The following is a 17,966-nucleotide window of genomic DNA, read 5'->3' as shown; positions in this document are numbered from 1 at the left end:
GGTGTCACTGTTCTAGCCAAGCGCTGTGACAGAGAGGAGAAAAAAACACCAGAAGCACAGAAATAATTAAGTTTACCTTTAATTCCTTTCTGTATTTTTGCCACACATAAACCCATAAAAAAATGAAAAGGTTTCAATTGTGGGCTGGAGAACATATCAATTCATTCATTTCAACAAGGAAAATTATTTTGTTTCTCGAACATTTCGGTTCACGAATGGAGTGAAAGAACAAGTTCAACTCAAAGCCCAAGGTGTCGCTGTACATTTATTTATTGATTATCCATATTGCGTATCCTGCATTTGGTGTGTGAAGCCCATCTCAGCCACTCGATCACCGGACCACAAATAGAGAGACACAACCGTTCTCTTTCTAACTCACCGGAGGGCCTCCGATGAACCTTCTGTGTGCTTTTGGACTGTGAGAGGAAACCAGAGAACCCGGTTAAACTCACACTGACAGAGGAGAAACGCTACACAGAAAGACCGCCGTGTAGGAATCGAACCCACGGACCGTCTTGTTCCCCCGATACGAGATACAGTTCCCTAAAATGTAACCAAACAAGAAAGAACGCTCACCTGACAAATTCATGGTGGAATTCAATCAAGTGGGCGGCCGATAGTCTAAATCCTCGCGGTATTCGGTGGGCGGTGTTGTTCAAAACTATTTAAAATCCTCCCCTCTCAATAAACTTGTATTCAGAGTGAACCCCGGGCCCAGAACTGCAGCTCCGGGGGAACAATTCTGAGAAAAAAAATGCATGAGAACGCAGGTGCTCTGCGCTGCGCTGCGAGTGTGCGTCTGCTTCAAGGTTCAGGATTTGTTGTCTTGAGAAAAGGAAGGCAGGATGCCAGTAAACAGACTTTTCCCCTCTACTTCTCAGATATCTGTTTAGACTTCATAGATTAGCTGTTACTCCATCAGACTTGCATTAAGCCCATCAGGCGTATTTGCATGCATCATGCGCGCACATATGCACACAAACACACACGCTCGTCGATCCCCTCAACCCACAAGGGACATTTACGGCCTTCCTGTATATCAGTTTTTACAGAGCGGTGGTCCTGAGCAAAACAACTGTAAAGTGGTGGGGAGCAGAGCAAGAGAAGAGATTCTTTACAATTCTCCGTGTTGTTTACACGTTACGGGTGGAAACATGGCATGCTGGGAGGACAAACTGTTAGGAAATGTGATCCACCCGGTTCGGTGTGTACTGACGGTGAACACGGTGCCGTTAACTCAAGTAAAGTACTTTCTGGCTTGCGCTCTCTTAATATATTTCTAACAAAAAGCTGTTTAAAGATAAAATCACAGGAACCTTAAGGGAAATTTGAAGGTTTATTTTACTTTAAGAAACTTAAAGGAAAGTTCGTTTTCATGGAAAACAGAATTGGTATCTGTGAATGAATTGCTCATCGCCTCTGACATTAAAGAGTTGTAAATGTGAGGTTGTAAATCATCAAAAAAGGATCAAGAAATGGGCTAAAATAAAATGGCGAGCAATTAGATAAGGCTTTAGCAAAAAAAAAAAAAAAAAGACATCAGAGTGAAATTAGGAAGAATTGACCTGCAACTGCAAGAATTGCTTTAAAGTTATTTAAAACAGCAGGAGTTGATTAAAAGAGAAATAGAGTGAGAATGCGTAACGAATATAGGGAACAATATAGACCTTAAGTCATCGGCCCGTTTTCATATTTCATTTAAAATCAAAAGTATGCCCGGTTCACTAACAATATTCCTTAATTCATTATCTACACTGTTTATCCATTACTTTCTGATCAATTATCCCTTTAACGGTGACAACCTTATATTTGTACGGTTGCTATGCCAACATCAAAGGGGAACAAACACAACAGAACGGCACACTGACAAAACTGCATTTGTGATATAAAAATATATGGCAATGAATGTGGTTAAAATTGTTCCTTTGCGTGATACATTTTCCACAAATGAGTCACACTGTTGCAGTTGCGACGCCCGCCGTCACCCTCAGTCATCTGACTCAGTCCAACAAAACCTGGGCTTCCAAATCGACCACTGAGAGCTGTTTGAAAAACTTCTTGGCCGGAGAAGGGATTTCCATATTTGTCGAGGTGAATCGAAATGTTCGGGATTGATTAACCGGTACATCTTAAGTTGGGGTTGGTGCGCTGGTTAGGGCTCCCCAAAAGTTCCCTTGTTCGACTTGCAGGTTCTTTTGTGTTTGCATGGGTTTCCTCACACAGTTCAAAAAACACAGCGGGTTCATTGGAGACCCTAAATTGCACAAGCGTGTGAATGACAGTGACCAGTTGTATATCTCTGTTTGATCAACTGGCAACCGGTCCAGGGGGAACCCCGTCTCTCGCCCAATGACGGCTGCGATCGGCTCCAGCAAACAAGCAATATAGATGCTGAATGAATAAATGAGTTAATGAATCATTAATGGTGAGCTTAGTGGCTCACCATTAATGAGGCCGCTTTTCCGATTCCAACCCGAGCCTTCCTTTGTGGGGTTTGTACAGTCCAAAACATGCAGTAGGTTCATACGAGACCCCAAAATTGCCCGATTGCGAATGGTTTTATGTCTCTATATGACGTATGACTGACAGAGCGAACGGTTGTATCTCCCTTTATGTTGCTTTCTATGACCGACCGGCAATGATCCGGGGTGAACCCCGTCACTCGCCCAATAGGCTACCGCCCCCCTGCAACCCCGAGTGTAGAATAAGCAATATACTGTAGATAGTGAGGAAAAATCTAGAATAACGTCGTCCTCGTGTTCTAAGAGCAGTATATGAAACTGCCCAAGCGGACCTTGAGCGACAGATGGGGTGTTGCAACCGTCCTGCAACATCAAAGTTGAGACTGCCAGTCACTCAATCTGCAGTTGCTTTGCCACGGAGCATGACGGGGCGAAAAAATAGGATGTGCGGCTGTGTGAAGCGAAGAGATGGAGACTGACAGGAAGTGGCGGGCCGGCCAAGGAGGGGTGTGTGGAAGTCTGTCTCTTGCTCCCCTCTTTCTCTGGCACAATGTGTGAAATGGTGAAACGTTCCGCCAGCCGTCTGCACCCGCGTCACCCTTTGTTCTGCACCGGTGCGTGTGTGTGTGTGTGTGTGTGTGTGTGTGTGTTTGTGCGTAGGAGGGGGCAGACGGCTAATATTTTAGTATGCGTGAAAGCAGGTGAGGACCTGATAATGCCCCGGTTGATGTAATGCACTGTTTCTGTGCGGAGTGTTTAGGGGGGGGTGAGTCAGAAAGGGTGTGTGTTTGATTTGTGCGTGCGTTGCTTACACAGAGGGGAGTGATTACCTAATGTTTGACTTATCCCCTTAGCAGAATTTGCAACGCAGGTTCTGATTACAGCGGCTCTGTAACCTGAACAATGTGTTGTTTTTAGCATATTAACCGCTGACTGTTAGACACATAATGAGGTATAGCCCCTTTGCTGAAGCTCAGAAACTTAAGCGCTTCTAACCTTTCACAGTATTCTTTTTATAAGTGTAGTACAGACATGATAAAGTATGAGCTGCACTCACCCCGTGAGACTGAGGTAAGCTTCAAAGAATATATCCCGCTCCGCCGGGTGATAAATGAAAGATTTCGCTATTATTCGCTTCTCCGCTGACGGCCCCAGCGGTAGATGCGGTGCCGATGATGAAGACACAAAGACGCGGCCCCGTGTTCATTCCGGGTTTTTCTGGAAAGAGCGGTGGAAGTCGTCCATATCTGTCGTTTCCTACAGCAGGGGGCTGACAGCTTTACCTGGTGTGAATCAGCGCATTGTACTCAAAGCGTGTTCAAAGAGCAATTTCATCCGTATCGACGCGGACGGAGCTGCAAGATACCGGTCATATTTCAGTGTCATGACTCAGACCCGAACCGAACTGCTCATTCTATTTGCGCGAGCGTAAACAAACCGTAAAACGCCAAACAATTTACGAGAAAAAACACAAAATTTTCCAACGGCCGCGCGCTTTCCAGCTCCTTGTAGTTTTACACACCTCTATTTAAAGGTGCAATGAAAAGGCAGAGTCTGGTGCGCTAATGCTCCGTCATGTCGGAGGAGCTCATCGGTTCTTCTCCTCCACCTTCTACTGACGGGACTAATGGCGGATTAGCGACGTGGGAGGGGAGGCTGAGGGCGTCAGACAACAGGGAGCTGTACTTGACATTCGCTACTCGCGGGCCGGCGTCCTCAAGTCCTGACTTGATGTCCAACTGGTGACAACAGGAGAAGACAACAGGTTTTACTACTGTGTTTACACCCCAGAGCTCGGACCAGTAGCAAGTTAGTCTCTGGGCCGGTTAAAACAACCTCCTTGTCATAGTTGCATTATGTGAAAACTTGGAACGTGATGGTTGTGCACAAACTGGAGGGGCTGCTTTTATTTCAAAAACCAGTGAGACAAAAGAGCAGCTGGAAACTGACAACAGAGGAAAATTGAGAATACGGTGCGTCCGCACGCACACGCCTCACCTGGTTCGGCTTAGATCGCATACTAAATCAGCATTACATAAGAAAATATCAAATGCGAAAAGGAAAAGGGCAGCTTCAGGAAGCCACTTCCTTTGTTGTTGACCACCCTTTTCCCAAGCATAATAATCTGATCTCATATTCCTTTTAACAATTACTCCCCGGCTTTCTCGATCATTTTTTCATCTCGAGTGCCCTTATTTTACGCGTAGGACCGACATACACCTCTCTTACCGTGAAAGTGTTGGGTACCACAGGAGGAGCAGGGTGCCCCAACCAGTTAATACCAGCCAGAAAGGCGTTGTAGTCAATCTCTTCTCCGTCGGCATACCTGCGGCACACACGCATCTACATTCAAAACGCCTCCTGATGACGACGGCTACGGGATAGCATCATGCCGAGAAGATATTCGAAAAACTGTGCAAGTAACTGGCGCTTACTTGCGCAGAAGATCTCCGAGTAAGTTCTCCGGCAAGGGAAGCTTGAAGGCCTTGCAGATGGTTCTTGTTTCTGTGAAGGACGCACGGCCAGTCCTGGAGACACAAGAGAAAGAAGCACACAGGTATTGCACGGATGAATAAAGCTGGAGGCCTCACGTGGCAAATCGGGGGTTCACGTCAGCAAAGAGGAGGGGGATTCACAAACAAAGCTTATGGAATCTCATCTGAACTGACAATAATCTGCATTTTCACACTCACAGTAATTTAACATCTTCATAGGAACAGCTGAGCGTGATGCATCATCGTCGTTGCTGACATGCCGAACGCGTCGGGGAAAACACCCCATCTGTCGTAACGTGAGCCACCATGTCAAATAATGTCTTGATATATGAAATAACAATATTATTTTTGGACAATGTCGCATGATGCATTTGTGTTACGATAATGTGTGTGTGTGTGATGGTCTGTGTGTAGCGGGGGAAACGTGTCCTCTCTCCTAGCTATTTTCCATGGTGATGCCAGATGGTCCAATGGGTCATTCTTGTCATACCGTTTCATTACAGGGGTGATGAACAATCTGACACAATGGGAGGGTGTCAACACGGTCAGATGATCTGACAGAGCGGCGACCCCACGGATTTATTTTTTTAACTGCAATGTGGGTGTTTCCTGTTTTAATTTGAAAGTTCCATCCTTGCGTTTTGATTTCCTGTCTTTTGTTTGGTTTTTCCTTGCAGCATCCACAATCCGTGTTTACGTCTCTTGTTGGGTCACCGCTTTTCTGATTTGATCGGCTCCCACTTGTTTTTTTAGAGTTTCTGTTTCAAGCAGTGTACAGTGTGCAGTTAAATCTGCCTGGTTGTTTTTTTTTTTCATAATTATTTTTTCTGGCTCAATTCAGTGAGCTATTTCACAAAAATAAATAGCCATTTCTGCATTTGGTTAACGTGTCATTCTGCAGTACAAGCGATTAAACAAAGTTCTCGCGTGTAACCTTCTTAATATACCCTTGCAGTTCACTCAACTGCAGCTGAGTAAATTAAAATTCCCCTCAAGCGCACATTCTCCCTTTTATCTCAGAATTTTTGTGATAATCGAGAACATTCGCCCCACGATAACAAAGACTTGTAAATCTAAAAAAGTCTACAGCTGTCTAAAACAGACAGCTGAATCACAATACCATCTTAGCACCTTTGATTTTCCCTCCTCCTCTTTTAGAATTACCGCTAACGCCGCCGACTTTGGCCTCGGCTAAAATAATTCCCGGTAATGGGGTTCGCCACAGGTAGCACGGAAGCACGAGTTATATATACGTCTCCTCCCTCCGTGCCTCCTATACATCTGTTTGTCTCTGATCGATACCTGGCTGGCCTCTGCAAACCCACGCAGACGCCGTCCATGGCATCCAAGAGAAACATAGCGCAGACCTGAACTTTCCAGAAACGTGGAAAGTAATTCCTCCCCGGGTGTCAGTCCGTGTTGGAGTGAATCGCTGTTTACTGACGCAATCTCCCTCCAGAGTGTATAGATGGCATGAACTGGTGAGCACAGCAGCACAGACAGGTGCTGTGCTCGAAAAGAATTGCCCAGGGATTTTCTTTTCTTTTCTATCTTTACTTTCCCACAAGTGTGAATAGAGATGCGAAATTCAATTATTCTACCGTATGCAACATAATCCGCTGTATTACAGTGAAATGTCACAAAATTAAGAATTAGCTCTAATATACTGATTGAAATAATGAAAAGCACCTAAATGTCAGGCACGAGGAAACAAATCTGGATGGACCAATAACATATCACAAAGTGAACAGTTACGAATAAGAGTTTCTACAGATAGAATCTACATTTTTTTTACTAGCCCACATTGCTGCTGTGGGGATTTTGCAAAGAAAGGAAAAAATAACTCAGTTTTGAGAAAGAAATGTAGGTAGCTGGATTTAAAAAAAAAAGAAAGAAAGTTAAAAACTGTGACAACTTGTGATTTAGTACCTAAAGAGGGAGAAAATGAGATGACAGAGAGAAAGTGTGTGTGTGTATGTGTGTGTGTGTGTGTGTGTTCCTCTGTGCTGTTCGGCTACATGCCATTCAGGTCTTTACGGTCCATCTGGTTCCAATGCTGGACTCTCACACTGCTGGAACTAATCATTGCTCTGAAATATCGGGCCACTGGCTGCACGATTGATGTCTTGTTGTGATGCTATCTGCCTGCTTGTGTGTGTGTGTGTGTGTGTGTGTGTGTGTGTGTGTGTGTGTGTGTGTGTGTGTGTGTGTGTGTGTGTGTGTGTGTGTCCTCTTTAGCCAACATCTGCTGTGTTTATGTTTGTGGTTTATGTGCAAGCATCTGCCTACTTGTTTCGGTCGCGCTGCATGAAGGCTCTGGTCATGTCTGGGAAATCTTCAAATCGCTTCTTCCTGAGGAGGTCCTGGGTCACGGCCAACATCAGACCCACATCCACCTCGGGCTGCTTGAGCTCTGCGAAAGATCGGGCCAGAACCAGCACCTCGTGCTCTGACAGCTGGCACTCCAGGCCAGACAGCAGACGCCTGCGGTGCATACAATCCAACAAATATCCATAACCATATCCGTTAAGTGTCACACATACATGCAGTGTGACGCTCATGAAATATATGAACCTCTTTCAGCCAATATTTAAATAATTTCATTAAAATCGGTCAGAAAGAGCACATTACCACCAGCATCAGTTAACATTATTATCATTATTAATATTATCATGTACTCCTTATCATTTTTAATTCATTGAGTTTTAGGATAATCAGATGTTACTTTTGAGGTTTTCGATTAGTCGAACAATCTGGATTATTTTAATTGATCCTTACTGAACAGCTGTGGTTGGAAATGTAAAAAAGGGTGAGGAAATTAATGGATGAAACAAGTAAACAGACGCTTGTAAAGAAACATAAGGGCAAAGAACTGTACTTTAGGACCGCACCTGAATGCCTCATATTGGATGAATCCGGTGTTGCTGGGGTCAGCGAGAGCTAAAAACTTCCTCATCTCGCTCTGTTTCTCCGCTGGGAGCGAGCGTAGTTTACTGAGAATGTTGCCTACATTGGCTTTGGGGAACTTGAAATGATTAACACAGAGACAAAATCGTGAAATCAGAACGGGATAAAGTAAAAGTACGGCACAACCGAAAACTCCGAATAGTGTAAACCATACTCCTCCTCCCTTCGCACCTCCTCGGCGTGTCGCTCCATGTAGTTCAACGTGTATTCGTCGGCTTGTAGGAGCTGGAAGCGCCAGCTGTTGAGGCAGAGAGAAGCGCCGATGTACAGATCCTGAGCTGTGAAGAACTCGGAGGGCTGGCTCTTAAACAACTCCTGGCCCGGCTTTTTCACGCGACCACGTTCCAGAAACTTCCCGCCTAGTACTCCTGGGCCACGTTGTGACAGAGGCAGAGAATTAATCACGATCGTTATTTTTTTTTCGGACGAACTGATCCTGATCGATATTCTTTTTCCATCTTTTAAAAGCATCCGGAGATACCTGATGTGACTCAGAAATGTACATTTAAAGCTATGAATTCAATTCAATTGTCAATTGGGATGAATTCAAACGTTTGGATACCTAATACTAAGATCCATTGAGACCCACAGCAAACTGTTTATCTGTGGTTATAAAAAAACCTTGTCATGTTGGTTTATAATGATGGGAATACCTCCATACCGGGGAACGTAGCTCTGAGCTAAACACCATCTGTTTTCATAAAAGAGCGTAGAAATGGAAACTGGCAAATGTCATGTTAGCGACGAGAGTTTCAGATCTCATGTTCGGGTCCGGTTGTCTCGCCTGTGTTTTTCTGTGCACGTTCAAACACGCTGATGGAGTCGTCGCTGAGGTAAAAGGCCACGATGAAGACTCGGTCTCTGTCGACTTCATCTGCGGTCACCATCTTGGCGCGGAACGTCAGCACATTACTTTCAAGGCCGCGTCTAGAGTCACAAAAAGCACGCTACGGCGATGGAGTCTGCAAACAGATACATTTCGATATATGATTTGATTGTGACCTTGACTGGAACTCATTCAACCTGTCTTTCTCTATAAATTTGTGGAAATCTTTCTGCGGCGGCTTGGGTATCAGGCCCCGGCAGGAGCTCAGCGAGTCCTCCTCCGAGCCGTAGCCATTGTAGGGAGGCACGGGCCTCGGGAGTTCAGGGGCCGGGGGAGCTTTGCACGGCACAGGGGTGAAGTCCTCTGGGGGGGGGGAAAGGCAGAAAAAAAAAGACAAAACACTTGAGAGACTAAAGGAGGAGAGCTTCAATGATTAGAGAGGGGCAGGTAATCCATCCGCGAGGGAGAGCGGCGGCCTGGGCCGACTGTAACCCCGCGATGACCTCCGACCTTTGAGAGTCAGACAGGACCTTCCATCATAGTGGCCTGTCACTGGGGGCTTTGCCTACTTTACTGCTGTGACTAATGCAAGGAGCCCCAAAACCTGCCCAGGGTGGCAGACTCATCCCAGCCCAGCTTGGGTTACTCCTGCCGGGGAGCAGCGAACCTCCTGTGTCCCTGAAGCCTTCAGCTGTGGAGCCGGGGAGAAATACCGGCGTCGGAGGCCCGAGTATCCTATGTCGCCGGTGCTGAACTCACTAATCGGTTTCGTTTGGAATATCCATCAAGCAAGTAGTGACTAGGTCACGCAAACGTAGAAGACGGGACATTCGGTTTATAACCGGGGGGATCTTTCGATGGACGGATATCAAAAACAAACGTTTCCTCAGCTGTAGATTTCAGGTCGACTCTCGGGAAGGTCGACGGCGATGACGCTTGCTCTTACTGCCCCCAAGTGGTGAAGATTCACCGCAAACAACTTTGCTCAAGCCGCCTCCGATTTCATCCCGGGATCACGGCATCGCGGTTCGGATTACCTATGCCGTATTTTGCGCGATAGTGCTCTTTGGTGAAGTCGTCGCAGTCGGCGATGATCACTTTTCTGCCCCACACGTTCACCTCCTTTCCAATCATCAGTTCACTGTCTGTGTAAAACTCCTCAGTGACAGCTCCCGTCTGTGAAGGGGAAGAAAGAAGACGGAGGGAAGACCACACTTGTTGGTAATAGCTGTAAATAATTACCGCTCACACTTTTAAAGGTTGAGTTTCAAAGTAAGGAAAAAAAAAAAAAAAGAACTCACAGGGTACACCATGTGACTAAATCTAAGTGGACAGCCCATCATTACGCGTGTGAATAATGAACACCCCACTCAGAAACCGGTCAGATTTTTCAAATTACCATAATAGCCTTCACTTATCTGGGAACACTTTGGAATCTGGACGCACAGAGATTTGCTCCGGCTGAGGGTGGGCATCGGCGCCGGATGATGAGCTCTGGCATGAAGACAACGCTGCAATTTTTCACAAATGTGCTACAGCGTAGAGGTCAGCCAAGTTCTTTATCGACTGCTCAGACCTCACACGGAGGTATCTTCACACAGAGCGAGGAGAAACCCTCCCAGATATCACCAAAAACAAAAAAATGATCTTAGTCGAACCGAGGCGTCTTCAAACCCGGGTTGACCGACGACCAATTCATTTTCCGTCTGGCCAGACACGGTTTTATTTAGTTTTGATGACGTTATATCGGATAAAGCCGGGAGCCGTGAGAAAACGTACTTTGAGGCTGTCCAATAAGTAGCGGTCACCCTGACTCGTGGAGGAAATCACATTGAGCACTGTGCGGCGTGTGATCTCTCCGGGCTTCTTCATCTGGGTGGGACCGTGCTGCGGGGAGATAGTAAACAACCACGGAAAGAAAAACAGAGAGCGTTAAATGGGTGAGGGGGGCGGGGATTGATCTGCCGCCGTGGACGTGCCGATTTCTCATTGGATGGCGGGTTGTGTTCAACCTTTAAGGCTGACATTTAATGAAAGGCGATAGAACAAACAGCGAGTGCTGAGCAGAGAACAAACGTGCGCGCTCTCACACACACATGCACGCACGCACACACGCGAAGCCTGGCAGCCTTTCAAGATAAATTAGGCTTCAGTCAGTAACTGTGGGCGATAGCCAAAATGCTTGAGGAACACTTGATGCTAGAACAATCCTGTCAGAGTGAACGAGGCCTCGCTCGCCGAGGGGACCGTAACCAGAGAACATTAAAAAATAAACAGAAAGGGATCACCGGGCAATCTGACCGGAAAGAAGAAAAAAAAAAAACAGTCCAATTTAGTTTGGAATATTCACACAGATGTGTAGTGTTCATTTCTGCTTACATTTACATCGGACAAATTTGATTATTTTCAATTTTTTTTTGGATTATTACTTGGTGCCTCACCTTTGGTAGTTTGCTGCGGTGGAGGAATTTGGACACTGCGTTTCTCCCGGAGCGCGGCGAGTTGACCTCGTGGATGGCGATGGTGTCGTCAGCCAAGAAATACCGCAGCACGAGCTGCCGCGGACCCCTTTGGACGTCCTTAGGGTCGATCCAGGAGCAGAAGAAACGCAGGACTTTGCGATCGTGATCCAGGAATTGCTCCGGTCTGTCTTGTCTCTCGTAGGGCCGAAGGGGATTCATGCTTTTCTCAATCTGGATTAGCAATATGACGTCAGACACAGTGACTATTGTGGGACATATTTTCCAGGACAGTGTTGGCAGAGTCAAAAAATATTGTATTTTAAAAATGTATTTTTGGCAAAATGGTTTTTGCCGCGATAAAACTGGTAACACACCCTTTCTCGCTGACTGATGTAGGGGTCATCGGGTATGGCGACGGGGTCATTCAGACGCACCCCGAGTTTGGTGAGAAAGTTCCGCGTAAAAGCGTCACAGTCAGTCACGGTGAAGAGGCGAGAGTACAGCACCATCTGTTGGTTGACGTTGAAATGGAGAACGTTGTAGAACTGCTCATCATCCGGGGGAGGCAACGGGATGCGCTGTCGATGAATGAGTGTTCCTACAGCGGAAAATAACGCAAAAAAAAGTATTAGGATTAAGACACCTGAGATCTTGCCGCATCACATTGAACCGGTCAGTTCTCCACCTTGAGGAATGCCACTATTCTTGAACCGCGGTTCCACCACCTGTATCGTGCCATCTTCCAGATAGAAGTAAATGTTGCACCTCCTGACTCTGTGTGTCTCATTCTGGGCCTCAGGTACGACCTCCTGAAAATACGCCTCAAAACACAGAACCTGGAGGAACAAAATAGACTTTTTCTTTTTACATCAGGTTTACCAAAGTACGTACGGTCTAAAAACACAATGCATACAAAGGTTTATCTCATTTCAGTGTTTATTTGAAAGCTTTCACGGGGAAATTCATTTATCTATTTCACATAAAAAGTGTCATGAGGTGAAGCAGGTTTCCCCAACTCACCTGTTTGTCAAAGGCCAGCCAGGGAGGCGAGTCACACATCTGTTTGTTGGGGGAAAAGGAATACTTGGGTTTGAGCTTCTGGCCCATCAGCGTCTCTCCTTCGTTGCCCGGTTTCCCATCAGCAACCAGCATTGGGACTCCATTGTTGTAGTCAAAATGTTGGGATTTATGGGAGCGCTCCTTCGGCAGCTGTGACATAGAGTTGGCGGGGACTTCTCTTCATTAATAACTGAATTATCCATATCGTTTGGTAATCCAAGATGGATTATTATTAGTCACAAATTAGTAATTAAAAATAAATGGATATGAAATTCAATTGTCACGGCAGCATGGAAGAATGTGCAGGAAATGGGTACAAAAACATAATAGGATTGACTTTGTAAAATCCATGCAGTCTAGTGCAAGTTTTTAAAGCGGGGTGTCCTGGAGAGAAAATGTTTAGCAATATAAATATATGCATATAAACAAACGGATTCGCTGTGGTGACCCCTGAAGGGAAAAGCCGAGAGGAAAAGCACTGATATGAATAAAACTATTGCGCAATTGAGGAGGTCGGGGGGGCTACAGGGTGCAGAAAGGGTAGTGCAAAAAAACATTTCAATGATGCAGCATCTACACTATGAAAGAGTTCATGCAAATGCTCATGAGTTTGTAGAGTTGCTGTCTGACCGCTGCTGGGAAGCGCCATCTCGCACATCAAACAGTTTTTTCTCGAAAATATAAATCGAGAAAGATGAAATAACTACCATGTTACAACGTGTAACTACACTTTGTGGCGAATCTATCACTCCGATATAGGAAAGTGGTCACTGAAACCTCCGAGATAGTTTGTTAACTTTCAAATCATTTGATAGCATTTTCAGACAGGGAATGCCGAGAACGCATCACACTTACATGTTTATTGTGCGAATATCCGGGTAGAAAAGGTAAAGCCATAGTGTAACGTAGAAAACTATAAATCCGGACGAATAGATTCAACTTTCACGGTCCCTTTGTTGTGAACAGTGGTAACCATGGTGACAGCAATCGTGAGGATCCGTCTTGTGCAAGACTAGGAAGGGTCATCAACAAAGATTTTCCCACAGCACACGATATTTTACTTATTTGGTCTCATTTTATTTGAGATTCTAGCAGCTTGAATTTTTGCTTCAATATGGCATCAATACTTTGAAATTTGCATTTTAATGACGTTCTTTTGTTCATCACACTTCCACCATAAATCATACCATTCAATACCAAAAGCACACATTTATTGCTGAGTTTAATCCATAAAAATGATGCAGGAGAGGTCAACACAGCATTATAACCTCTGAAAAAGGCATCATAATCCCACATCAATAAGCACTTGAGAATCAAATCCAAATATGTAGCGTGGGCAGCAACATAATTGTTAGACAATTCTGGCTATACCAGGAACTTTTATAGTACACACTTTTCTGCGTTATACTCTGCTGAGCAAAAACTGTTTGGATGTCTGATTGTTGTAACAATGTCTGGCTATAAATACAGAAAAATGACAACATTGATGGTTTTAAACTTAGCATGAAATATACTTTGGCCTGCATTTGGAGTCATTTCTGGGGGTTTACATACATACAGACACCAGGTTTCAAGACAGACGCACCCCAATCGATAAATTTGCAGTTTACACAGTGAGAGAGGCTGATGCGGGACATATGTAGGAAAAATCAGTTAGTTGGGGTCTGTTTCACACCCCCACAGTAGATACAACGCAGCATTGTGGCATTGTTCTGGAATTCTGCTTGAAATATAGAACATCAACATTCTGTAGGCAGCTATTCCCTCATTTGATTTGTAGACAGTGGTGGATCAACAAAACAGTTCAGTGACCCCTCCTGCAATCCAGGTGAGGAGGGTCTCATGGTGACTGAGACTACTGCCTTCAGAACAGAAACATCTCATTCAGGGGGAAAAGAACAACTGGGTGTGGAGTGTCAGGGAGCCTTCAGTCTAATGCAGTTTGAAACCATACAACGAAGCACCTCGGTGCAGGACCTAAGGTTTTTTTTTCCCCATGATTTGTTGCCTGTGTGTTGCAACTCTAAGCTAAGTAACATGCTGTCAGAACATTTAACATCCACTTGCGCAGTGGCTGATAATGTTTCCCTCTTTTTTTCATGATAATAAAACAATACAGAGATTCTTGTCATCTTGGAAAACACTAGGACACCAGGCCAAGCAGGAAACCTCCGATGAACCCACTGGTGACAACGATGTTCTTCTTGACAAACTCTGTGGACTAAAAACAACACACACAATGAGTATACAAAATTGTAACACTCTGTGATACACATTGGCTCAACTACAGTTGGTATACCTGTTTCTTGCACTTCAAGAAAAGGAGATTTTGTGAACCGATCAAAATGTTACAATGCACTTACAGTCATTTTAGGTAGGCACTTTCCCAGAAAGCAGAGCAAGTATAAACCTGGAGCTAAGTGTGAAGAACCAGATGCAGATTATTCATCAGTTCATTGTTAGAGCCTAAAGACTTTGTTGCAAACTGATTAACTGAGCGGGTTATGTGTGTAAACTTGTTATGGACACAGTCTAGGTGTACATGCTCATGTTCAGCCATAGATTATCAATGCTGTGTACTTGACATATCTGTTAGGCTTCCCATGGAAACTACAGACATACTTCAGTGACCGTAGATAAGGTGTAAAGGGATGTAAACAAGCGTAGTTGAAAGAGATGTAACAATATTGAATAATTAAAACTAGACTGACTTTTTTTTCCACAATGACAAAAGGCACAGTGCGCAAATGAGAGGAGCAATGTGCTGATCAATGGTCACTTCCTACTCTTGCCAGGTTTTGAGGAGACTAAGGCGCAGGTTCAATTTGTCAGTCTTACAGTATTTACTCTGAGCGACTCACTAAGTATATATTCATTGGGGTTCACAATCTGGGGACTGTACAAAATCATGAACTCTTTCAATTTTATTTTGCTAGATTTAAGGCTGGGAACTTTATGTTGATTGATATTCATCTCACATTTGCAGCCTCTTCCATTCACAAAAGTAGTGGCTTGAACATGTAGCGTGTAACACAACATCATCAGCTAAGAAATTGGGCAGTTCATTGGCTGCCGGTCCCATGGTCATTGATTTTTGCTATGGCACACTTGAAGTTTCTGTTGTCTCCACTCTATCCAGTTGTGTCCGTGCAGAGTGGGCCTGCTGCCATTGTATTCCTGATTGAAACAGCTAGTATTTAAAGGTTTAAATGGCTAATTAAGGAGCAATTGTTCAAGTGAACCACCAATTTCTTTGGTTCACTGATGCCCACCAATGGTTAAAGAGTTAAACATGGGACCCAAATAACAGGATAAGATCTACTGTTGCTAATTTGAAAATACTTTATCATTACTTGCATCAGGCCATACTTACCTTTTCAACAAAAGTGTTTAACTCTGGAACAGCTTGATCGGTGCCTTTCTTCAATTGCTTCTTAGCCTTGTTGACATCCTTTTCAACTCTCTTCCAGTCCACTTGGATATAGCCACTGTTGTTCGCTATCTGGGAAGTCACATGGGAACAGATTTGCCATAACATATTTCTTGGACAGTCTTATCCTAAATCTGTTTATGCTTCTCAATTCAGGAATACCTGCAGCAATAGAAGCCCCCCACCTACAGATGTAGCAGCAACTTTTCCAACCTTCTGGAAGAGATATCCTGCACACCTTGAGCAATCAAACACAGGTTGACAAGAATATGCTGCATTAGCCCGAAGTCATGGTAAGATGGTGTGTTGCCTGACAACAGTGAGCAATTGTCTGACCCTTATTACAAATTTACAATGTGCAATTTGTTGTTGCTTTTTGCCCCGTGACCTTGCTGCTGTTACACAATGATTTTCCAAGCTAATTGGGATAATTAAGAGAGAATTAAAAAACAATCATTAAAAATGTATTGTCGTGTCTATTTTTCATTAACCTAAAACACAGGACAACTGATTATGCCGGAGTACATCAGAATATGAGGCAGAGTGTAAATTACTTTATGAGCATCACCACAATTCTCAAAATGATACAGTATCTGCAAGTGCAAGTTTGGGTTTGAATAAGCAAGGACAACAGAATGTAATAAAATGAGGTTAATGGTTCTAAAATATTTCCACAATACTGGCCTACAACACATTCTAATTTTGCATTACAATTGTTTGATCACAGGGACACATAGTACTTTTCTAAGCTTTAAAATGCTAACTGTCAGTCTTTGTCCTCCCAGGAATCTCTTACAAGACTGTCAATCAGCTTATGGGGGGTGGGGAGGGGGTCCCCAATTGCCCCCTGGGGACAAATGAAGTTTTTTCTGACCGTGACATATCCAATAATATTTACCATCCACTCACTCCACCTATGGCTAACTGCGTCGCCACGGAGTATTTCTCTGCTACTGGGCCGGAGTTTTTCCCAAACAAGCGGTTCCACCATCGCTGACGTTTGGCGTACTCTGTCAGGTCCACGACCTTGTCGTAGATCTCCTCCTCCAGCTCTTAAAATAAATGAGAAGAGAACAGTGACTTCACATTGTTAAACTAATAGGCTTGCAAGGGTAAAAGAAACTACTTTGACAAACTTTTCTAACTATACAATAGCGTGGAGGACAGAGATCCCCTGGATAACTTTGGAACATTGTCTACAATGTTGACTTAACGATGTTTTCAAAGGGACCAAAACTAGCTAATGACTGGCTTGAGTTACAGCGCCTGCTAGCATGTTGTCTCAAGTACCGGTAGGTAAAATTAGGCTAAAGCGCTCCTGGGTTAGCAAGTGATACGCAGACGAGCAGACAGCAGCTTTTCAGTTGAACTTAACAATAGAAGTTATAAGGGATAAGCAGATGTTGGGTAAATACTGTAAAGCCGTCCAAATTATAAGCGTGCGTTTCAAAATGACCGAAAACTACTTCCGAGGCCTACTTACCCTTGTCGCGGTGCGCCATTTTGAATTATACTTGTCTGTCCTTAGCTGCCTCCGCGTCCCGCGTCATTTGCATAATTTTGATGGTCAAAAATTTGCATATCTGTGATGGTGAAAACACTCACCCCGCGGAGGCACTTGTGTTTATTAAAAATATAAATAGAAAATACACTTTCTGATGACGAAAAAAAAATAATGTACAAAGATGGTTTTAAAGCAACACCACCGAACGAACATTCAGCCAGAGTCATTGTATAACAACATTCAACCCCGCGAAAAAGCGTGGGGATGCAATCAGATGTCCAGTCGAGTTGCATTTTGGGTAATGTAGTCAAATGGTTATTAAACGAAATACAATGTTTTGAGCATTTTTTTTTTCTAGTATTTTCACAACTCGATGATGCGTCCAAATCAAAATAATCATTTGGGCTGGTCTCGGTTATTCACAAGTACGCTACATCATTCAATGCTTCGAGAATCAATCGAACAATTCTTTAATGGCATCATGCACTAAAAGCGTACCATATTCTTTATTTCTCACACATAGCGGTGAGATGTGTAGTGGATATCAGCAGCAGTAGTGTATTGGAGTGATAAAAGAATACACAGGCATGGGATATTCCAAAAAAATTATCAACAGATAGTGAAAAAATAACAAATTCAGCTCATCCATGGGAATTGATCACAGTTAAAAAAAAAATCTAAAACCAAGAGAATCAGAAAATCAGCGTGAATACTTAATGCCACACATTTTTAACACGTATTGTGTCTTGAAACACCACAGA

At 44.1% G+C, this 17,966-nt stretch overlaps 2 protein-coding genes across 3 annotated transcripts; both read right to left on the bottom strand.

Moving 5' to 3' along the window:
- Nucleotides 1-63: 63 nt before the first annotated feature.
- efhc2 (EF-hand domain (C-terminal) containing 2) lies at nt 64-13,209 on the bottom strand. 2 transcript variants are annotated; one of them, XM_086144875.1, is made up of 16 exons: nt 13,127-13,209; nt 12,233-12,421; nt 11,898-12,048; nt 11,587-11,810; nt 11,192-11,443; nt 10,530-10,637; nt 9,788-9,926; nt 8,948-9,113; nt 8,709-8,851; nt 8,096-8,292; nt 7,849-7,982; nt 7,247-7,441; nt 4,898-4,990; nt 4,692-4,788; nt 3,985-4,201; nt 64-3,745 (listed from the first exon to the last, which is right to left on the bottom strand). In XM_086144875.1, the coding sequence occupies exons 1-15, from the start codon at nt 13,166-13,168 to the stop codon at nt 4,025-4,027; spliced, it is 2,307 nt and encodes a 768-aa protein (XP_086001001.1). In that variant the 5' UTR covers nt 13,169-13,209; the 3' UTR covers nt 64-3,745; nt 3,985-4,024. The 2 variants fall into 2 exon arrangements, with proteins under 2 accessions (XP_086001001.1, XP_086001000.1); XM_086144874.1 differs by having other exon boundaries at nt 64-4,201.
- A 117-nt stretch (nt 13,210-13,326) lies between these two features.
- On the bottom strand, nt 13,327-17,414 carry fundc1 (FUN14 domain containing 1). The gene is made up of 5 exons (XM_086144876.1): nt 17,185-17,414; nt 16,600-16,753; nt 15,864-15,939; nt 15,645-15,773; nt 13,327-14,492 (listed from the first exon to the last, which is right to left on the bottom strand). Exons 1-5 carry the CDS (start codon nt 17,201-17,203, stop codon nt 14,415-14,417), a joined length of 456 nt encoding a protein of 151 aa, XP_086001002.1. The 5' UTR covers nt 17,204-17,414; the 3' UTR covers nt 13,327-14,414.
- Between the last annotated feature and the right edge of the window lie 552 nt (nt 17,415-17,966).

Source organism: Fistularia commersonii, chromosome 4 (genome assembly GCF_037954325.1).
Source record: "Fistularia commersonii isolate RoL2024-O1a breed Wild chromosome 4, RoL_Fcom_v1.0, whole genome shotgun sequence".
Classification (NCBI taxonomy): Eukaryota; Metazoa; Chordata; class Actinopteri; order Syngnathiformes; family Fistulariidae; genus Fistularia; species Fistularia commersonii.
Note: the sequence above shows the minus strand (reverse complement) of the source record. Positions and strands in the feature narration are given on the sequence as shown.